Source organism: Antechinus flavipes, chromosome 1 (genome assembly GCF_016432865.1).
Source record: "Antechinus flavipes isolate AdamAnt ecotype Samford, QLD, Australia chromosome 1, AdamAnt_v2, whole genome shotgun sequence".
NCBI classification, from domain to species: Eukaryota; Metazoa; Chordata; class Mammalia; order Dasyuromorphia; family Dasyuridae; genus Antechinus; species Antechinus flavipes.
This window is the reverse complement of record NC_067398.1, coordinates 4,145,411-4,169,268: the sequence shown is the minus strand read 5'-3', so window position 1 is coordinate 4,169,268 and position 23,858 is coordinate 4,145,411. Positions and strand designations below refer to the sequence as shown.

The following is a 23,858-nucleotide window of genomic DNA, read 5'->3' as shown; positions in this document are numbered from 1 at the left end:
ATGACAGCGCCCTGGGGAGAGCTCACAGGGCACCGGGCACCTCAAAGGGAGCTGCCAGCTCGCCTCTGTACCAACAGCAGGAGCCTTGGCGTGTCCTCCTGGGGACTGGGGGTGAGGGGTGGGAGCAGGGAAGGACGTCGGAAAGAAAACTGGAGAAGAAAATAATAAGAAAAGATGCAATTACTTCTCAAGGAAGCAGCCACAGCCGTGCATCTAAGGGACTAAGGCAGGGACACCTTCTAATAAAAAAGGCAAACAAGGAGAGCGGCTTCTGGCACTGAGAAGCAGGAGCAGCAGTTGATATTACAGGCCCAATGGGGTACAACACACACCCCCCTCCCCACCACATACCTGCTTCTTAAACTGCTGGCACTCTTCAGGGGTCAGCGTGTCCGCTTTGGCAATGAGGGGAATAACGTTCACCTTGTCATGCAGGCGCTTCATAAACTCGATGTCCAGGGGCTTGAGGCTGCAAGACATGACCGTCAGGGTGACAGTGTGGGTCATTTCTCAGGCTCCTTACGCCCAGACATCCCAGGGACACAGGCGGAACCCCTCACGCACCAGCCATCCCCCTGGAGCCTCTGCTGCCCTGTGCTGTCAGAAGGGCCAGAGCAGCCTTGGGGCCCTAGACTGGGAGGACAGACATTGGCCAGATGCTCAGTGGGGCTTCCAGGAGGCAGGGGCACAGGCCAGCAACAAGTGAGGGTTCACACCAGAATGCAGCCCCATTCTGGGCAAACCTCCAGGTTTCATCATGTAGAGACGCCCCAGAACACAGGGCTCAGGGTTTGGGGTCAGAAGGACCCAAGGTCAGGTCTTCCTCCATTGTCTCCATAGCCCCTCTCCCGCAGGGTCCTTCCAAAGACTTAATGAGATAGTGTTTGTAAAGCACTTACAGTGTCTGGCCTCTAGTAGGCGCTCTATAACCCCTGCCCCCCCTTATTATTATTATCATTGCTATTATTGTTGTTAGGCTAAGGTAGTTCTGGGGAGCAGGAAAAGAGCATTTGTGGTCAAGCTTCACAGAAACGCAGGAAGACCCACCTACTTAGAACCAGACCGTGTATTTCTGCTAACACAGCGGCTAAGGAGGTGATAGGAAGAGCCCAGCATACCGTGAGGGACGTGACAACTCCAGGCCCTGATTCTTTCCCATTTATTGATAGAAATTTCTAGATAAAACTTGCCATAATGCATAAAAATTGGATGGTTATCACTTCCTTTCACTGAATCCAAAATTGTAGAATGCTTATCAGTAATTCTTAGTCTGATCCAAATAATATTCAAGATATTCAGAGTTTTAGAATTAATTTCTTGAATTATCATTGAATCAACTGCTCTGGAACCACTGAGGCATTTTAGGAAAATCTGACATACTTGGGCCTTCTGGAAATTCTAATTTGGTGTTTTTCATGATATTTTCAGAAAATGAGATAATATGGCACAGTACTAACTATAGAGATTTCACCTCCTGGAGAGTGGTTTGGAAAATGGCACGCAAGGCAACTCCATCTGCTTTGTTGTTAAATGCAGATTAATCTCAATAAATATGAAATAGAATAGAGCGCTCTCTCTGCCACTCTCTGGGTACAGGAAGTCATTTCCAACTTAAACAATCAAATCTGGAGTGTCCCACAGAGCAGCGGAACCTGGCTTCAAACTCAGCATCAGAGAGCTTAAATAGTTCCTCTGTGCCTTTCTCTTCCTCCTCAGTGTTCCCATTTGGTTCAATTTAGCACCATTTTGATTTGAGAATTGTAAAAAAATTCCACTGCATAATCTAAGGCACAAAGAAATTGGTGTCACACGACCAATATTTAAGGAAGCAAAATAAAACATTCCTTCCCTCAGCATCAAAAGCCAATTACCCTGAGAACACAGCCACATCGGGTACTGAGGGTGTCTGGCTTATGTCTTATCAGAAATTGTGATTGAAAGAGGTATTACCCAAGAAGACTTTGGGGCCAGCTAAAACACCCAGAAACCCACAAAGACAAATTAAAAACACCAAACAGAAAGATTAAGGTACTAACCCATGTCCTGAAGGGGCAATGAAGTATAAACAACACTGCACCCTGTTGTCTGGCATCTGCCTTCTGTTCACCCGAGATTCTGCGTTCAGATAATCCTCAAATTTACTGTCAATGTAGTCGATAACAGGCTGCCAACTAAAGAACACAAAAAGAAAGAAAATGATGAGAAAGAGCTCTATCTGCAGTGCACTTCTTAGTACCCGTGCAAGTGCATATATAGCTGATGTTCTGCCCAGGTCAAGTATGCAGATTATTTTAACAATGGCCAATTCTTCCTTAAGCAGAGGAATAGACAAAGTATGCCATAAAATTACTCTTTAAGATCAGATAAGTTGAAATTCTTCTACATAAAGGCATAAAAACAAATCCTAATTTAATAAGAGTAAAATAACATCGGGCACTGTGTCAAGTTCTCAGGATTAAAAACTGGCCAAAAAAATATGATCCCTGCCCTTAAGAAGCTTGTAATCTAGTAAGGAGAGAGCACGCAAACAAATACATACAAACAGGTTCCATATGTGCAGGATAAATAGGGATTAATGACCAGAGGGAAAGCTCTGGAATTAGGAAAGGCTTTCTGTAGAAGGTGAGATTTTTAGTTGATACTCAAAAGGGAGCTGAAGAGGTCAGTCATCAGAGCAAAGGAAGGGGGACCTGGAGGATAAGCCAGAGAGAATGCCCCGGTCCAAAAATGGAGGGTCTTGTTCATGGAACAATCAGGAGGCCACTGCTCAGGATTAAAGAATAATGTGTGAGAAGCCTGAAAAGGTAGGAGGGAAAAAACAGGATTTTCTATTTAATCCTAAAATGGAAAGGAGAGGGAAAGAAGGAGACAGAGGGGAAGAACTAGAGGAAAAGAAGAAGGGGAGGAAATTTTAGGAGCATCACTGATAAGCTGGTGGAAGATACAGCGAAGTGGGGAAAAACTGATGAGGGCCGGCCCCAGGAGATGATGTGAGGAAGGGACAATTAGGGTGTATATGAGCAGTGAGGAAGACAAGACACAGAGCGTGGGGAAGGAAAACAGGAAACTAGTTTAACATGGGGATAAGACAGAGTCTGAGGAGCCCAATAGGGAGTTAAAGATGTAGGACTGAAGCTGAACAGAGAGGTTAGGGCTGAGATGAAGATTTAAATCATCAGAAAAAAAAAGATCACTGAATGCAGGAGAGCTGATGAAATTACCAACTGGAAAGCAGAGAGGAGGGAGGCTCCAGGGCAGAGCCCTCCCTGGGGCACCCAGATGAAGATCCTGTAAAGGAGACTGAGAGATGAGAACCAGGGTCATTGAAAGGATGAGGAATGAGAAAGGCAATGAAGAAATGTGGTCCTTTTGGCAAGAGAAGTTCTGGTTGAATGATGTGGGGACAGAATCATCGGGGAGAGAAAAGCAAGGAGGGGCAGACTGAGGCTCAATGAGTCCAGCCACAAAGAAGAGGAGACATGTTCCAACAGAGATGGATGGACCACCAAAGTTTGCACAATTTGGGGGGGAGAGGGGGTGATTTGTGAGCAAGAGGAAAAGCAAAAAGAATGGGGGTACATATGCCTTAGTAAGAGACATCTGGGTGATGGGGATTTGTTCAAGGGGGACGGGAGCCTTCAGAGATCTGAGGGGTCTTGGAGAGAAAGCTAGGCCTTCCAATAGGGAAAGCGGAGTTGTGGTGCCCCAATTGGCCCAGCTTCCTGATCTGATCCAGTTTCAATCAGCAGAACATGGAGAATAGGAGAGGCAAGGGAGAGTAAGCCAAAGGACTGAAGAAGGTGAACACAGTATGGCAAAGGACAGGTTTTGGGGCTGCAAGGCAGGGGGAGAGGGAGAATAATGACAGCCTGTACTAGGAAAAGTGAATTTGAGAGATTAAGAGCAAGGGAGAACATGTGAACAATGGCAAGGTCAAGGTTAGGACCACTTCTAAGTATAACTGAGGTCATGTGAAAAGTCAAGCAACTAGCAGGTAAGAGTTGGAGGGAGTAGTAATGTAGGCAGGAAAGAAAGACTATGAGCCGTAAAGAAAAGAGTATTCTGGAGGCCAATCGGGCAGTAAATAAGAATTGTTAAATCTCAACAGTTGTGGAACACAAGTAGTAATGAGAGAAAACTTGGAAGTGGCAAAAAGGAGGCAAGAAGTAGTCCGGCTCCCTTAGTGAGATCAATGAGTGAAGGTACAGCCAGGGCTGGAAAAGGAGGCCAGAAGTCCGTGAGAACCGGAAAACGGACAGAGGGACAAAGAAAAAGGGTGAAGGGGCCGGCCCCGCTGAGAATCTGTGCAACCACTGAGTGGCTTCAGAGGAGAATGTTGGGGGATTGGGCCAAAGGACCAGGGAATGGGATCTGAATAGTTAGCTCAAAAATCTCTGGGAAGGAGAGAACAGTCCAGGGAGGAATGATCCTGCAAGGCAGTTCAAGCTTATGCAGGAGAGCACCGACAAACACACCATCAACTGGTGCAAAGAGATCAAGAAGTGAGTATAAGAGTAAAGAGAGTGAGAAGCTATTAAAACATAACAAATAACGGATCAATTGGTAACTTTGAAAACAGTAATTTCAGCTGGGCAACGAATCAGAAAATAGAATGAGAGGGTTAAAAAATGAATGACAAGAAACAGAAGCAAGAAGTAAAGGCAATTTCCCCCCCCAGAAGTCTGGCTGAGGAAGGAGAAAAATGATGATGATAGCTTTAAGGGGATGGTAGAGCTAAATGAAAAAAAAAAAAGATAAAACACCAGAGTTCATAATGTAAAAGGAGAAAAAGCAATACAGAATTTTTAAAAGGATTGAAAATAAGTTTCTGTGATACCTAAAAAAAGCATGAACTAATGGAGACAAAGAGTTTTCTTACCAATTACTATTGTCCACTGCATCACCAAATCCAGGAGTATCCACTATTGTGAGCAATAACTGAACACCACCTTCTTTGATTAAAACTTTGGCTTGTTCCACCTGAAAGATCCAACGGTTCAAAGGTTAATACTGAATCAGTAACAGTTAAACCAAACTCTAACTCAGTCCTCCGGGCTCTACAGGCATCAGAACAGGACCAGGAAGGAAGAAGTTGCCAGGAAGAAGGAAGAGTCAACAGCAAGAGCTCCCCATCTACATTGCTTTATGTACAGTTGCTAAAGAATGGAATGGGGCTAGCGAGGGACCACCCTTGGAGCAATCCAAACCTTAAGGTGACTGCACTTAACTAGGACTAGATAGCTTGCAGGGAGGAGGGCATTTTCACCAGGTGTTACCTATGTAAATGACATTAGAGATCAGGCCTCCCCAAACGGCAAGGATAAGGAATATAATGATACCTCCAAAAAGAGGGGAAGAAAAGAACAATATGGGATGGCGGAACAAACTCTTCAGAATTGGACTGGATCTTGGATCCATTGTCTAAATGCAAATGTTTAGAGACTGAATATAGTCTATAAAGAGTTGCCAATCAGCCCTGATGAAAAAATCTGCCCACTCAAAACCCCCCATACTAACAAAAGCAAAACTGGGCCTACAGAAAGAGCACTAGACTTGGAGAATGCCGACTTTAATAGCGTAAGCCCTGTGGCCGTGGCAACTCAGCCGGTTCATCTGTAAAATGGGAACAGCAAGCAAGGCCCAGGCTCCCTCTCTCACAAAGTATAAATTGTCATACAATCACATAACAAGGAGATAATTAAGAGAGGTTCTAGAAATAAGAGGGATTGGAGAAGGCCTCTTGTAGGAGTGGGACTGAAAAGAAGCCAGGGAGGTCAATAAGCAGAGCTGAAGAGGGAGAGCAGTCCAGGTAGGGAGAAAGCTGGAGAGAATGCCCAGAATGAAGAAGGGGAGGGTCTTGTTCATAGAACAGCCATAAGTCCCTGATGTTGGGGAATGAGGTGTAAGAACTAAAGAGGAGGGAGAGGGGGAGATTGGAAAGAGCTCTGAATGTCAAATATATGTTATCTTTCTTTTGGGAGTGATTGGAGTCTATAAAGGGGCAGTGACATGGTTGGACCTGAATGGAAGATGGAATGGACTGGGAAAAGACTGAGGCAAGCAGACCCTCAGCAGCCATTGAAATAATCCAGGTGTGATGGCCCAGACTGTACCAGGGCAGGAACAGGACCAGAGGAAAGAGAGGCTATGTCGGAGAGATGCGACGGAGATGAAATCAATAGGCTTTCACAGCACATTGGATGTGAGATGATTGGGGGAAGGGAAACATGGGATTTGAGGAAGGGTGAGGGATTCGGGAGGACTCCTGAACATTCTTTTTTTTTTTTTTTTTTTTAATTTGCTGAAGCAATTGGGGTTAAGTGACCTGCCCAGTGTCACACAGCTAGGAAGTGTTAAGTGTCTGAGACTAGATTTGAACTCAGGTCCTCCTGACTTCAAGGCTGGTGCTCTATCCACTGTACTATCTAGCTGCCCCACTCCTGAACATTCTGAACCTAAAGGCCTACCCTGGGATGAAGATGCTGGTATCCTTGACAAAACGGGGAGGGGGAAAGAGAAAAGAGAACTTCAGTTCTATGCATTTTGAGTTCAAAATGTAAAGCAAACCCCCAAAGAAAGAACACTGGGAAGTGAATGTAAACTATTTGCATTTTTGTTTTTCTTCCCGGGTTATTTTTACCTTCTGAATCCAATTCTTCCTGTGCAACAAGAGAACTGTTCGGTTCTGCACACATATATTGTATCTAGGATATATTGTGCCATATTTAACATGTAAAGGAATGCTTGCCATCTGGGTGAGGGGGTGGAGGGAGGGAGGGGAAAAATCGGAACAGAAGCGAGTGCAAGGGATAATGTTGTAAAAAATTACCCAGGCATGGGTTCTGTCAATAAAAAGTTATAATTATGAAAAAATAAAAATAAAAAATGTAAAGCAAATAATAAACTGGGAAAAATTTTTACATCCAAAGGATCTGATAAAGGCCTCATTTCTAAAACATATAGAGAACTGACTCAAATTTATAATAGTTCATGCCATTCTCCAATTGATAACTGGTCAAAGGACATGAACAGACAATTTTCAGATGATGAAATTGAAATTATTTGTAGCCACATGAAAAGGAGCTCCAAATCACTATTGATCAGAGAAATACAAATTAAGAGAACTCTGAGATACCACTACACACCTCTCAGATTAGCTAAGATGACAGGAAAAAATAAGGATGAATGTTGGAGGGGATATGGGAAAACTGGGACATCATTATTCATGGAGCTGTGAACGGATGCAACCACTTTGGAAATAATTGGAATGATGCATACCCTTTGATCCAGCAATGTTTCTATTGAGCTTATATCCCAACGAGATCTTAAAGAATGAAAAGGGACCTGTATGGGCACGAATGTTTGTGGCAGCCCTTTTTGTAGTGGCCAGAAACTGGAAACTGAGTGGCTTCCCATCAGGTGGAGAATGGTTGAATAAATTATGGTGTATGAATGCTATGAAATACTATTGCTCTGAAGGAAGAAACAACCAGAAGGAGGATTTCAGAGAGGCCTGGAAAGACCGACATGAACTGAAGCTGAATGAAATGAGGACCAGGAGATCATTATACAAAGCAACAAGAAGACTATATGATGGATCAATTCTGATGGACATGGCTATCTTCAGCAATGAGAGGATTCAAACCAGTTCCACCTGTTCAATGATGAAGAGAACCAGCTACACGCAGAGAGAGAACCATGGGAACAGCGTGTAGAACACACAGAGCATTTTCACTCTCTCCGTTGCTATTTGTTTGCATTTTGTTTTCGTTCTCGGTTTTTCTTTTTCTTCCTTCTTGATCTGATTTTTCTTCTGCAGCAAGATAACTATAAATATGTATACATATATTGAATCTAACATGTATTTCAACATATTTAACATGTATTGAACTACCTGCCAGCTGGGAAGGGAGTGGAGGGAAGGAGCGGAAAATTTAGAACAAAAGGTTTTGCAAGGGTCAATGTTGGAAAAATACCCATGCATCTGTTTTGTAAATAAAAACCTTTAATTAAAAAAAATGTAAAGCAAATATTTTGTTTTCTTTAAATCTTGCCCTAAAATAAATTTTAACATTGACCAGTTATTATATTTGCCTATTCTTTTTTTTTTTTTTTTAAAGGGGATTAAGTGAGAAACTGGGAGTTAATTTAATTGACTTAAAGCTCAAGGGTGGCTTTTTGTGACCAAAACTAGAGTCAAGGTCCTAGTAGTGTTCATCTAATGGCAGATCACCCTAATTCTATGAAAACCCGCCCTGGGCTTTTAATTAGCTTTGTCAGCTGCCAATAACATCATATCTGGAGTGGTGGTTAATGAAGACTCATCTTTGGCCCTAAGCAAAATGCAATCCAACTGTTAGCTTCTGAACCACATCCCAGCCTCACTGTGGAAGACAGCCACTTCCATGATCAGGAAAGGTCACTGGATCAGTGCTGAATGCCTCAATCTAAAATCCAAACAATCAGGAAATTCAAAAAACAAGTTTCTTTCCCCCATGCACACAATAGCCCAACTGCCAGCAGTCCTGGAGGAAGGGAGGCCATGTTCAGTCCCCTAGGTTCTCTCTACTGCACTGATTCATGAACAAGTCTCAGGCTTAAATTACACGGTGAAAAAGATAAGGGTCCCTGATGATGACTGAAGTCCTTAAAAACTGAATAGAAATGGTAGTAAAGAAAGAAAGGTGTCGGTCAATTTCAGCTAAGCAGACTGCTCAATGAGAACCTACTTCCTAGAGTAAGGAAATGGCTTGTCCTGTGGGGAGAAGAGCACGGAGGCCCGGGTCTCTGTGCTGCAGAGGAAAAGAAGGGGGCGTTCAGGAAGAAACCAAGAAGGTCTTAAGGCTCTGTTATTCAAGTCAGAGGTTAGAAGTCCATATGTTAAAAAAAAAAAAGAGCTCCTAGTCAATCATATATTATTAATGAAACACTAAACACCTCCTCAAAGCAGGACACAGTACTAGGTACTGGGTGGGTGTGAAAGACCAAACCCATATCTTACCTTTGGGGCCAAATTGAGATAAAATCAAACACTTGTAGCCTGACCAACATTTAATTAATTTCAGTTGAAATGATTATTTCTCTCATACTGATAATCAACTATTAAATTACGATTAAGACTTCTATTTCCTCCAAGTTCAGTGGCTCAGAGACATTTCTAATCTTGCTCTAAAATTAACAGCACCCAGACCATCTTATCTCAGTGGAATTCTTAGCCCACTGTCTTTAGGGCAGATCCTTTTGTATAGATTATCCAGGAGCTGAAGAGTCTTGATCCTTAAGTGACATAATCAAAAGAATAAGCCCACTTCTGAGGGAGCTCCCACTCTTCTCGAAGTGTATTAAACATGAATCTGCTTCATTTTTGGTTTACAAAAGAAAACCAAATGGTCATTTTATTATCTACTAGTCTTAATAAAACCATTAACTTACCCAGAAAATTAAAAAAACAAACTAACCTATTTTCACCAGGAACACTAAAAGAAAGTTTATTCTTTTTATAAAATGTGACTCTGGTCAAAGCCCACTTCTCTTGGCAGCAAAGCACATGATGGCTATTCCCAGAACTGCAGCCAAGCAGCACACTAGGATGCTCTTATGAGATTCAACTGTGCAAACAATCCTTAAGACTTACTGATAGAATCAGCCTGACGTGAAAACTGGGGGGTCAGTATGTAGAATTCTTCAAGGAGTCTATTCACACAGTTTCTTTTTATTTATAGTTTACAGAACTGTGTTGTCCATACATGGTCAAATACAAATGGCTTGCAACATCTGGAGGAGATCCAGAAAACCCAATTGTGAACCCGGGTCATTCACAGACATTCAGAGTCCAACACTATCCCCTCATCCGGCTTGACAAGCATTCTCATGGGATTCATGGAAAACAAATTGGTTCAAGTGCAGGAATTTCAAACTTTTAAGAAATCTCTTCCAAATGGCCATTTTCCCATGCACTTTACTGCAGGGGGTCATGTTAGAATACTTTCTGGCACTCCCTGGCGTCCTCCAGAGATTAAATGCAAATTTAATCCTTTAGCAAAGGACAAAGAATATTCAGCATCTTAACTTTTCTGAAAAACAAATAATGTGACTGAAGCTCCTTTAAGGTATTTGCATCATAATTCTGGTCTCCTGGACTAGATCCTTCATATACCTCATAAGCTGATTAAAAGATTTATGTTTAAAAATCTTGCCCCAATAATATAGTTGAACTTAAAACCAAAAATTCTATATAATCTGTAAATTACCAATAGAGCATCAACAATAACAGCTAACAAGGACTTGTGAAGTGCCAGGTACTGTGCAAAATGTCACAAAAATTATCTCATTGGTTCTTCACAACCCCATTTTACAGATGAAGAAGCTGAGACAAACTTGTCCAGAATCCCATAATCCTGAATCTGGGCCTGACTCTCACATCATTCTCCCAATCCAACTGCCTCAGAATCCCCAGGTAAAATGCTTAGCTTTCAAACCAAGCAGGATCTCCCTTTCCTATCTGCAGAGACTGTTCCAAGTTCTTATCAAGGCAGCCCTTGCAGATGGTGGCAAACCATTAACCTTCATGTAGTTTACAAGTAAGGAATACACACTTTCCAAAAGTAACCAAACAAGAAGAGGTTCCATTTGCAACACTTGCTATTTCTTCACCCCATCTAGTCTAGAAATCTACAGATTTGCCGTATAATGGCAGTGATTAGCAGTGATGCTAAGTGGAGGGGGCCAAAAAGGATCTCTAGCCCAGGATCACTAGTCAAGTCACAGGGAAGAAAGAGGGAGGCAGGGGGAGTGCCAGGAGGAGCCAATCACTGGGGCTGGTTATTGACTCAATGGGAAGAGCCATCTCAGCTGGAGAATGGGGAAACCTGCATGACCAACTAGAAACCTTGACCACCTATAAATCAGATCAGGGTGATGACTTAGTGCCCCAGCTGTCAGGTTTCATAAGGGGTGAGTGAAGAAAGAAGGTGGTCTGGTGCATTTAAGATAACTCTATTTTAAGCACACTCTGGTCACTACTAAAAACCATGTAAACCACTCCCTTAATTTTCTGACTTGAATGGATAAATGGAGAAAATCCTTTCCTAAAGCTCTTGCTCTGTACAAAGCCCTGGGCTCAGCATTAGGATCATAAACGTTACTAGTGAGTCAGGCCCTGCTCTCCCCCCCTTTCTGTTGGAAAGACGATATCCAGGGAGTGGCTTGGCTGCCGGTCAGGAGAAAAGGACCCAGGGTCCTGAGGAGGCTGTAGCAGAGCAGAGGCCATTCCCACTGCCCTGGAGAGTGCTTAGCTCTTCCTTTTCCCAGACATCTTCAGGGTCTGTGGCTGCGGCCTCAGCAGAGCAGGGCCCACCTTCCCGGACAACAGCAGAGGTCACTGGTCCTTCCAAGACTTTCAGACTCAGGGTCCTGGGCTGTCTCCACTGGAATCTCAGGGAAGCTGGGGGTCCAGAAGTGCTGTTACTACACATGTTACCTCCTATCTCAGTCCCTTCATTTTAAGACATTATTTATTCTGCCATTAGAATGCCATTCTGATGCCCTGTCACGGTGTGGAAATGGCCATGGGTTCTCAAAGATCACAAGAATGCTTCCAATACAGACCAAGAAACATCCTATTGAATCTCTGCAAGCTCAAAGTCATTCCACATTTTAGAAATTACTGAACTCACCAAAAGGAGGATGGAATTTGGGGCTTAATGACCAAGGTAAAAAGGGCGCTGCAACCCATTTTAGGAGTATGAACAATTTATGAATTGTGAAATATCATTTATTAATAATAAAAGAGAAAGTTCTTGAAGTTCTAAGCTCAATTTTTGAACACTGAAACAATAAGCTCCCTATGTGCTGCTCTATATAAAGATGAGGCAACCAATAATGGAACACACAAAATGTTGTTCTCAACTGAGTTTCTTGGCTTAATGTCTCTCTAATGTTTCCCCATTAAGAGGGTTTTTCTCCAAGGGCTGTGATTCTGCTTGCTCTATCTGGCTCCAGAAAAAAAGGACCAAGACCAATGGGTGGAAGATGGCAAAAAGGCAAAACATGAGCTTCATGTAAAGGAAAACTTCCCCTAAATTATTAATGCTGAAATGTGCCTTCTAGCAAAGCTAGGTGACAACTGCACAGGGTTTTCATTCAAATACAGACTGGACAGTGCCATTATTGGAACTGTATCCCAAGGAAATCTTAAAGGAGGGCAAAGGACTCACATATGCAAAAATGTTTGTAGCAGCCCTTTTTGTAGTGGCAAAGAACTGGAAAATGAATAGATGTCCATCATTTGAGGAATGCTGAATATTAGTTGTGATATGTGAAGATAATGGAATATTATTCTATAAAAAATGATGAACAAGCTGAGTTTAGAAAGGCCTGGAAAGATTTACATGAATTGATGCTGAGCGAAACAAGCAGAACCAGGAAAACATTGTACACAACAGCAGGAATGTGAGATGATCAACTATGAACGATTTGGTTCTTCTCAGAGTTTCAGTGATCCAAAGCAATGCCAACAGATTTTGGACAGAAAATGTTCAGAAAATCCAGAAAAAGTACTAAGGAGACTGAACGTAAATCAATACATGCTATGTTCACTTCTTCTAATTCTTTTTTTTTTTTAAATCTCTCTCGTGGTTTTCCCCTTTTGCTGATTTTTCTCTCCCAATGATTCATAAAGTAATGTGTATTAAAATAAAAAAAATTACCAGAAAAAAATTAAATATGGTCTAGACACAAGGAGGCTTCTGAATCCCTTCTGGGTCTATGTGTTTCTACAATCTTGGGGAAGAGGGAATCTCAAGATTTGGAAAGGACAAGGAAGGAAAGATGGGGGAAAAGGTATTTTACAATCTCAATGAGAATACAAATAGGACTCCCATTTGTGTCTACATAGAAGAATCCAATCCATAGCCCATGTCACCAAATCATTTTTCATCACAATAAAAAAGAAATGTTGGCAGAATACAAGTGAATCATTTAAGATCTCAAACTCTTAATTCTGATGAGGTTAACACTTTTCACCATATCAAAGATAGCTTTACTTACATTTGTGTACCCCCCACAAAAAGCCTGACAGCAAACACAGAATTTGCCCTCTGTGTGTTCCCAAATTCAAAAACACTAAAAGAGATCACCAGGGGCTGTTTCAATTCCATGACAATCCAATAGGTATCACAATACCTTTCCCATGAAACCCAGGTAACTTTTCTCAGAATGTGCTTCTAAGTGAATACAAAACAAACAAACAAACAACAACAACAATAACAAAAAAGGATCACAAAGAAAACAACTTATACTGAACTATGTATCTAATATTAAAAAACAAATCCAAGTTCATGGGTTTCAATATAAGAATCTCTGCTACAGATGAACAAAGACAATTCCCTCCATGGTCAATGTTTTAGTGATATACAGCACCTAACATGCTATTTGCTGGATCACTAATAAAGCTGGTTGTGGTCCAAGATGAATTGGAGCTATTCAGAATGAAGAGATGTCATTATGATACAAAGGTAATATCTTTGGCTAAGGCACAACATTGAAAATGACTTTCCAATTTTGTTGCTGACATTTCACTACAAAATGTAAGTCTATACTGTATCCTCTAGATGGAATTATGACTAACCTATTGTTTAAGATTGAGGGCACTGATTGGAAAGGAAATCAGCTCCAAAAGGCATCAGGTACGCAATCATTTGGTTAAATATCAGTTAACAGACTAATTCCATTTGGTCCAGGAGGCACTCAGAACAGCTACACGAGTACAATCCTTGAACATCAGAAATAAAACATTTCTCTGTGACATCAGTTTCTAGCTTTCCAGAAGTTGGGCTATTTGCAAGTAAATTAAATCAAAAGTAAAATAATTCAAGCTACAAATGTACATACCTGTACAGTCTTTTTAATTCTATGTGAAGGACCTGGATACTCTGAAGAATACAAGTCTGTTAGGAATAATGAGTTGATTAATGTTGACTTCCCCAATCCAGATTCTCCTACAAGAAAACAAAAAGTATTAGTCATTTTACTATCGCACATAAACATGTCCCTAATGTGACTGTACAGTGAGATTCCTTCCTATGCCCCACATCTAAGGCAGGTACATAAAGGCCCGTGAGGCTACTAAGCTCTAGTACACATACCTAGCTAGGTCTTTCAATCTGAAACACGACAAAGATCTAAAGTGAGGAAGTGACTCCCAATAACCAGAACAGTCCCTGGCACATAGCTAATGCTGGGCCCAATTTCTCCCTCATGGGAATAGCCTGTCCTTTATGTCCATAATATGCCACTTTATCATTTTTGTGCCTTTGGCCAAGTGGGGCATCCCACCCCTGCAATGTTTCAGATGCAAAGTGGCTTTTTATGATTCACAAGTTTCTACAAAGGACAGGCTAGCTGCTCCTTTTAACTCCCACCCAATCCCTTCTTGAGATGACATTTATTCACTTGTTTCTATAAATATAAAGGGGTTGCAGAGGGTGCTAAAAATTTCAGATTTAAGACCATCAATAAACTTGTCTATTAGATTGAGGTGATTCAGGCCAACTTTAATAGATTTGTGATGAAGAGAGCAATTTGTATCCAGAGAGAGACTGTAGGACTAAATGTGGATTTTCATCTTTTTTGTTGTCGTTTGATTGCTTTTTTTTTCCTTTTTGATCTGGTTTTTCTTGTACAGCATGATAAATGTGGAAATATGTTTAGAAGAATTGCACGAGTTTAACCTATATTTGATTACTTGCTGTCTAGGAGAGGGGGAAAGGGAGGGAAGGGAAAAATATGGAACACAAGGTTTTGCAAGGGTGAATGCTGAAAAGTATCTTTGCATGTATTTGAAAAATAAAAAGTTATTCTTCAAAAATAAATAACTGAGCTTGTCTGTTGGAACTCTAACTGTGAGCTCCTATGGCCCACAATAGACTTACTGCTGGTAATTTTGACATTCTTGTTATAAACAAAAGCAAAAGATCCAGGTCCAGGAAGGTTGGCTGCCAGGGAATACTTGCTGCAAAAGCAAGAAAGGAGTCAATCTTATTGTGCAGCCAAAAATAATAACTATTTCACAGGACAACTGGTCTTATATTGCAGCATCTGTAACAAGCACTTAATGCAAAAAAGGAGAGATGAAAAGGGAAGTATGGGAGTGCTGAGTCCTGAGGATGTAAATTCAAGCTAGACAGTCCCTACCCTCAAGAAGGTTCTGTTCTTCGGGAGGGAAACAAGAGAGCTTTCAAAATGTGCTGAAATGCTGAAGGTCAGGGAGTTGTGATCCTACCAAAAAACCAAAAGAGTTCCCAGAGTCCCTAAGTCATCACATGTCTGACAAATATCATCAAGTTGAGAAAGATGTTGCCAGAATCGAAAAACAAACTCATTTGCGAGCTGTCCTAAGATGGAAAAAGACAGAAGAAGTGGAAAGGAAGTCAGAAATCAAAACAAACAACCAAACTGTCATCCAAAAGGCAGAGAAAAGGAAATCAAGGGGAATTCAAGAAAGAAAATTGTCTAGCTATTCCTAGAAGAAAGACAGATAAAGAAATAGGAAAAGCAGTTGGACATCAGTATGCAGGAAATCTGTGTGAGAGCTCACAAAAAAAAGCATGTCATGGATTTCAAGCCAGAAGGGATTCTAGGAGCCAGGGAGTTTAGCTCTATATTTAAAGAGAGAAACCAAGAGATGCCATGATTTGACTCAGGTCAGGCTGCCAACAACTAGCTGGTTGAAGGGCCAAGCCCATGCTATCTATCTGCCATTTAGCCTCAAATCCAATCTCAAGGTACTTAAGGAACAGTTACCAAAGGTGCAGAAAACTTCCTGAACCAAATTCATTTTTTCTTAAATCCTAATTTCTTAAAAGTGAATGTGGGTAAAGTCACTTGTCTAAGGAACATGGCAGGGGGATAGAGGGGCTACTGAAAATATTCTACAATAAACCCCTTCAGTTTGTCTCACTGCAACTTAATTTACTAAACACTAGTGCCAGAGACCCATCTGTCCTCAAGGAGCTCCTAGGTCTCAGTAGAGAAAATATGAAAATGACCCCACGTGAGTGGACACAGGTTAAGCCCAGAAAGCACTCCCACTAAGAGGGCTCAGAATCACTGACTAAAGGCGTCTAAAAGAGGGAGTGAATACCAGAGCTGGGGTTGGGCCGATTAGAGAACCCCAAGTGAGCATGAAAGAGGGAAACCCTGCCTCCTAAAGGCTCTCTCCAAACAAGACTTTTCCTGGCCACAAAACATAATTATTATCCAAGATTAATTCAAAGACACAGTAGCAATGAACTGGTTCAGGAAGCTCATTAGAGACATAAAACTGTGGATGACAACTAATATGTCTTCCTTCACGTCTACCACACTTGAAGTATCCCCTCTAAATGCACAAATGACCCCGGCCCATCCCAGCTTCTCCCACCTGCTGTCTCTGCTCTCAGCTTCTGTTTTTCCATATCTCCTACTGCCAGCTCCTCTCCTACTTAGCAACATGTCTACTACTTCAAAACAACCCCTCAGCTCTCCTCCATAATCATTCAGTGCACTGGCACTTTCTTTCCTGGGTTCTGCCTCCTGAACTCAGACAGCTGAATGGTCCCAATCTTCATCTACCCTGACATCTCTGCAGCCTTTCACTAAAACCCTCTTCTCGACACCGTCTCTCCTGGTCTTCCCCCACACCCATCCAGCTACTACTTCCCAGGCTCCTTATCTAGATTAAGCCTACCAACTGTGGATATCCCCCAAGGCTCTCTACTGGACACTCTACTGTATCTAGCTCCATGTCTGCAAGACAAATTCAATTATCTCAACAGCTGCATGGCAGTTTATGTCGTGCCTACTGAGTGCTAGCCACTGCTGCTAAGTTATTATACACACACACAAATAGACTCTGTATGTGTGTGTGTGCCATAATTATCTTCATTTTACAGATGAGGAAACAAAGGTGAAGTGACTTACTTGTCCAGAGCATCACAGCTAAGAAGTATCTGAGGCTGGATTTGTCTAATGTTCTACCCCACTGAACACCAGGCTGACTCATTATAATTTGCCTGGAAATTTATTTTTTACCATTATCTTCTGATAGTTGAGTGATTATTAAAGCTAATCCTAAGACCTAAAGCAACTGAGGCAGATGGACCAAAGAATTTGTCCACTAAGAATAATGAGCCATCGGGGCAGCTAGGTGGCACAGTTGATAGAGCACCAGCCCTGAAGACAGGAGGACCTGAGTTCAAATTTGACCTCAGACACAACACTTTCTAGCTGTGGGACCAGTCACTCAACCCCAATTGCCTCACAAAAAACAAAACAAAGAATAATGAGCCATCCTTTTCACTGGACCACAACTCTAAGTCCCCACCATTCCTTAATTGTTTTTTCCAGAAATAGTTGGCATACAAATGGCTAGACTATAACTAAAAACAAAAGTTCAATTTTTAGATAAATACGTCTGAATTTTGTCCTAGTAATCAGGTTGTTACAAATGAGTTTAAACAGGATAATCAGACTTTGTAAAATCCACAAAAATGACTGAGCAATAAACGTGTTTTAGAGATGGGTGAATTTGAATTTGGTTCAGTTCACCACCTTCTTGCTATAGCTAGGTGAATGAAAATATAGGAACCAAAGTATTTTATAAGGAAAGCATGTCAAGAAAAATCTCTCTTAAAGAGATTTGGGAACCGAGGCTAAGAGTTTAAGTAACTTGGCCAAGAGAAGCAACTCCTGCCAGGCCAATCCCAGAGCATTACTCTTGCCCCACCTTCACCCACTGCAGCCTCCTCATCAGGTCACTGGAGTCCTAGGTGGTCACTGCACTGAAAGATGCCCTTCTTCACAATATTCTTGGCCATCAGTCGAATCTCCCAGGTTTTCCTGACACACCCCCACTCCCATCCCACCCCCGCCATGCACAAACAGTCATTCGAGGTAGGCACTACTACTTTATTCTCATACCAACAGGATGGGTACCCCTGGGGATTCCAGGTCTCAGCTACCACAAGAAAGGTAGTTCTGGGCCTGCATGAACTTCCTTCCTCTTTTTACCTCTTTGGGCAAACCTGCCGCTAAAATGAAGCTCTTCTCTGGAATCCCATATCGACCAATCCAATAGGCTTCGAACTCTCCTAGGCCCCATTCACTGACAATACTCTTGCTGCAAGGACGCTGGGCCATCAGGCCCTGCTGGCCTTTCTGAGAATAGATCCACTTCTCCCTCAACCTGGAACTAGGAGTAATCCTCTGGGCTCTAAGTTTTTTTCTAAAGAACTTCAGGGACAGCCTACCCTTAACTTGGCCCAGTGGATGCACATTTCCCCCACATGCATGAATCGCAGAACTCACTGACCCAATTTTGAACAATTCCCTTCGGGAACATCCCTGACAAGTACCTGGACCCCACCTAACCCTCAGAGCTCCAAGAGCTTGCAGGTTCATCTCCCTGCCTCCCGTGTCCAGGCCCTCCTCCACTCAGCCACCAAACCAATCTTCCTTGAGCAACAGCAGCCTGAGCATTCAACCAACTTCAAGAGCTTCTTATTTCCAAGATCAAACAGAAAATCTTCTGCTCGGTATCTGACGCCCTTCACAAGTTCTTCAGACACACCTTCATGCAGTCTGTGATGTGTAACAGCAGCTTCCTGGCCTGTGTTCTTCAAACACAATAGTCTGTGAGACAAACTCTCTCCCATGATGCTCAAAGCTAACCAAGGACAATTTACATACATTGTGCTGAGATCCAGGGGGTGCTCAGTGCTTTCAGACCAAAGCTATCTAGGAGCCCAAGGCCAGAAATGGCCATTGAAAGATTTAAAGGGACAATTTCTCAGGTTTACTGCCAACATTCTGAAGCAGCAACACCTCTGCCCAAGATCAACGTGGAATCTTTATGGGACTCACCAATATGTGAACACCTGATGAGGAAACAAACATTCTCCCAAACACAGTGTAAAATGAGGTACCTTCTTTACCATCCCTGAAGTGTTTGAAAGGTGGCAATTCCCAGATCCCCACTAGGTTTCTTTTGGGTTTACGAACACATACTTCATTTGGTGGTAAAAGCTCTTTTCAAATAGATGCCTCCCATTCACATACCATAATCATTTGAGGGTCCTCAAAACCCCTACATACAACAGAAACATCCTGTCCACACCCAGTTATCAATGTCCAAGCAGGCCTAAATCTAGACGAGACACACGCTCCACACCAAATGGGACGGAAGAGGCACAGGACACAGTCCACATTAAGGGACATTCCCTGAGGGTGTGGCCCCCCAAATACTCTTACTGGACAATGCTACTGTTCCAACTGCATGAAATCCCCAAATCCTGGAAGAGATCTCCCCAAAAAAGATAGTCCTGCAAGCCTCTCCTATGGGGACAACAACCTGGAGTTGGATGAAAAACTGACAGCTCAGTAGAGAGAAAACACAAAGAGGCCTGCTGGGCCCACAATTAAACATCAAAATGAGTACCACAAGGGGACACTGGAGAGGTGCATGCTGGCCAATTAAAAAAAAAGAGTTGAAAGGCTGCCTTGGGACATAAATGGAGGCCCACAGTTGGGCTTATCAGGAGTGATGACTTGAAGCTCCAACGAGCCAAGGGAAGCTCTCTCTTCAGGGACTGTAGGGGAGGACACAGACATGAGTCACACCGATGGCCAGGCCAGGGGGTGCTGAAATCTTTATCCCTAGAGGGACAATCAGAGAGGTGAAGCAAGTTCCATCTGAGGTATGACAGTGTTTGGCATACAACAGGTGCTGAATAAATGCTATTTGAAAAGTCTATTTTGAAGTGATCTGGTTCTGGGGTAGTCGGTGGCCCAGTAGCACCTCCCAAGGTCTCACCTGGCTCTTTAATAGCTTTCTGTGCGCCATTCATCCTGTCAGAGCTAGGAATCATATTTGGATCGATCTCCCAATAAAAATGGCCTCCAAGAGAGCATGAACAGCCTTCACTAAGCTCTGTATCTCTCCCAGCACTGGGCCAAATACTCCACACACAATACAAGTTTGTTGAATGAGCAATTTAGACCCAGCTCAAATTTAATCGCATCCACAATGATTGTTCCCTACTTAAAATAAGTCACAGAAAACTCTGTGCCCAAAAAATCCATTTATTTTCTATCTTTGGATTTCAATTCTCTTCTCACATATTTGCTTTCTCTCATTATATTTCATATGTTAATCCCAATATCTCGTATCTAGAAACAACTCCCTAACTATGAATTCATCCTACAAGGCAGGTGTTTGGGGAAGCCTCATCAATGGCCAGATGCTATAGTCAACAATTCTTGGTGATTAATGCAAACCGGTCTAAGCATGGGCGCCCTTCCTTATCAGGCTTAGGGAACCCAACATACACTGCTGAGCACCTAGAGTGCGCAAAGGCCTAACAGACAAGCCATCAAACAGGCATTGGGGATGGACTGGCTTCAGTCACTCTGGGACTCCAATTAGGATTTTCTTAGCAAAAACATTGGCTAGTTTACAGATAAGAAAACTGAGACAAACATGGTGAATTTGCCTAAGGTCATTTTAGGTAGTTAAGTGTGTGTGGATCAGCTCTCTAACCACTGTGCAACAAAATATACATAACAAAAGAAAAAGTCGGAAAAGCTCCAGTAAGAACCTCAGGCCAGAAGCTGATCCCTCTGGATAGATAGAAGTTAAAGAGAAAGAAGGACAGAGGGCTTTCATTTGAGGCACAGAAGCCCAAGGGTTAGAGAGAAACCTCAAGCTAAGTGGGCCACTGGCCTCTACGACAGAACCCAGAAAGCTCAAGAGTGGACAAGCAGCCTAGGATGGGGGAGAGGCTAAAGCCCAGCTGCCCTGGCTCCACAGCCTAAATGACCCTAAAGCAAGAGGTCATCTGGTGTTCTTAATCAGAGCCTCTAGTCTTAGAACCTATAGCTATGGGAGAATGGGAGGAGGGAAATGGAAAGCGCAGACTGCATCCAAGGGAAGGTGCAAGAGAAAGGGATCCAAGGGACTGAAGTAGTCTTGGCAGCCCTGAATGGGAATAAGGAGAGGTGGAGGTAAGCCTACAGAGGGGCGGGATGGGATGGGGACTACTCTATTGAGCAGAAACGGGGGACGTCCAGGAAGCCTGAAATGGGGAGGGCAAGGGCCAGAGCAGGGGGAGGCCCAAAATGGACAAGCATGCTACAGGAGTTTCTAATTTAGGACAGCCGTTCTACAAACTACAATCCCACTTCTGGACCAAGGGACCTAGCCCACAGATCCCCGAGACGCAGTGGGGCCTGAGTCACAAAGAGCACCTCCACCTCGGACCAGCTGGCTTTATCAAGCAGTTAACTTCTCTAAATGTGTCAGCAGGGGGCACCACACTGCAGTCAGCCACTGAAAGCAGGAATACCAGAGTTCAAATCCAGTCTTAGAAGTCGGTGACCTTGGGCAAATCCCTTGGCTTCTGAGCCTCAGTTTCCTCAAATGTAAAATGGGGTAAAATCTCACAGGGCTGCTGGGAAGATTCAACAAGATGCTATTTCCTGGCACAAAGTAAGTGCTAAATAAGTCTGTTCCCTTCCCTTCCCTGAATCACATTCAAACTAAGTGAACCCAACTTCCCAACAGCCATTTAAATGAAGTCAAAGTTCTCACGTCCAACCCAATCTCATTTGATTAGATGGCGGTGCTTCCTTTTTATAGGAAGGCCTGTCAGAAGCCAAGGGCAGGTGAATGTTAATGGCCCTGCTCCTTTTTGTTCCGTCTCTGCTGAAAGTCAATGAGGACAATCACTAACTGGTACAGGGAGCTCCACACCAATTTTCACCATCAAGAACATGCATTCTGATCTTCAAATGCTGGACACCATTAGAAAACATTCTCAGTAAAAGAGACTTGGTCCTTTCTGGACTTGGATTTGTTCCTTCCCAAATCCACTCCTGAGAAGATTATGAAGGGAAGAGCAATCTGAAATCCTTTTCTCCTCCCTGGCTCCACAGCTGCCTCTGCCAGGCCCTCCAACCAGACTGCGCCCTCTTCTAGCTCTGCAGGGGACACTGACTGAGAGTCAGGGCTGCCCTGCCCCCAGCAGAGATTAAAGGGACCCCATGGGTTGGGCACATACATTGACAGCCCCTGTTTCTATCAGTCCAGGGGTGGGCCCAGATGGATCTAGAGCAGTGCTCTATGGTGGCACACCTGACCCCTGAGATCATGTCCTCAGTGCCTCAGGACCATAACAGTAATTTCTTTCAACATCTAGTTCCCTTTTTATCCTCACCCTTCCCTCCCAAACTCAATGAAGAATTTCTCAGCTGGAATATTTTCTTTTGAAGCATCAGAGGGAATATTGTGGAAGGGATTTTTGTATTATATTTAAGCCTAAATTGAACAACTAGAAGAACAGAGAATGGAAGGGGAAAAAGGCATTTATTGAGCACCACCTATGTGCCAAGCAAAGCTTACTTTTAAATGACCAAAAAAGTCTTACCTACTACCATAAGCGTGAATTCAAACCCTCTCTTCACAGATTTTCTGTATACTTGATTTGGGAGATTCGCAAATCCCACATAGCCTTCAAGGTTCTTCTGTTGCTGTTTGTTGTTTAAAGAAAAGGGAACAAAATTAGTCATTAAAAAATTCCAATACTATAAAGTTCTAATACCCTTCCTCAAACTAATTTTGAAAATTATACGAATCATTATTCACAGCAAATCACACCAGCTTTTCATATCAGAAATTAAAAGTTTAAAAAAAAGCACTTATTAAAATAGCATCAACAAGCATGATGAATTGAGTTTCAGAGCTCATTTGAAATGTTACAGCATGGGGGGAGTAGGGGAGGAAAGAAGAATAACAACACAATTAAAGAAACCTATCTCAGACCAGTGATTTCACCTGACAAACCCTGAAGGTTAGTAACAAGATTTTGACTTTAAGAAAGCAAGCTGCTAGAATTTTTCACAAAATCATTTAAATCCATTTAGAATTATTTTTCTGTTTTTTTAATTATACAATCATTTGGCTCACTCCCCACAGAGTACTTTTCTTGAAACTGATCCCAGTCCGAAAGGGAAATCAAAGCACTGAATTCTTAACAATTGTTTTCCATAAATTTGTGCAGGTTTTTACAGTCAGTGTCATGTTAGCAGCGCTGGCAAGCAGCTATGCTGGATAATGACTTCAGGCTGGTGTTTCAGAAGATTCTGCTGCCGTCATCTTCAGGGAAATCAAATTTAACCAAGCTGCAAAGCCAATTTTATCTCAACTTGTTAAAAATCTTCAATCATCTCAAGTGGATGCTTCAAAGTGGAATTTGAATATTCCTATAGGGTTATAAAAATAAATGCGATCTTTCACTTAGCCATCTGCAAAAAATTTTCATCCTGGAGGCTTAATATGACATCATACTGGTTAGCTTCTAGTCTTAATGGCTATATCTCATCCAATTTATTGGCATACTTCTCTAGTGATGAGAAAACTATATTTTCATTCTAAAAGTTCATGACCAAGGAGCCCTTAAAAATTAATTCTACACAGGATCAACATTTGTGAAAATTCTAACTTGAAACCCAACATCACCTTGCTTTTGTTGCTGGAAAAATCCTTTGCAAATTTCACTTGCAAAATTTACTAAGAAGGTATATGTATAATATGTCAAATCTAGAATCTTCTCCCCTTTTTGGCTATTGAATAGTCTTTCATAATTCTGTTTGAAAATCAACTATTACACTGCATGTCCATTATGTACAGAGTATGAAAATGCATTTTAAATTTTTCCTCAGCTCAATTTCAAACAATTTTACATTTTAATTTATGACGAGCTAGGGGAGGAGAAAATCCATTGTTTACTTGACTAAAAAAAGTCACATAGGATACTCACAGCTAC

At 42.3% G+C, this 23,858-nt stretch overlaps 1 protein-coding gene across 1 annotated transcript in view; it reads right to left on the bottom strand.

Moving 5' to 3' along the window:
• Window positions 1–22,563, bottom strand: part of SEPTIN7 (septin 7) — a 40,221-nt gene extending 17,658 nt beyond the window's left edge. Inside the window, exons 1-5 of the mRNA XM_051978063.1 lie at window positions 22,461–22,563; window positions 13,891–13,997; window positions 4,880–4,980; window positions 2,037–2,171; window positions 352–469 (exon numbers count right to left, since the gene is read on the bottom strand). Coding sequence (XP_051834023.1) covers window positions 352–469; window positions 2,037–2,171; window positions 4,880–4,980; window positions 13,891–13,997; window positions 22,461–22,470 — 471 coding nt within the window. The 5' untranslated portion in view covers window positions 22,471–22,563. The remainder of the gene's footprint in view (window positions 1–351; window positions 470–2,036; window positions 2,172–4,879; window positions 4,981–13,890; window positions 13,998–22,460) is intronic.
• Between the last annotated feature and the right edge of the window lie 1,295 nt (window positions 22,564–23,858).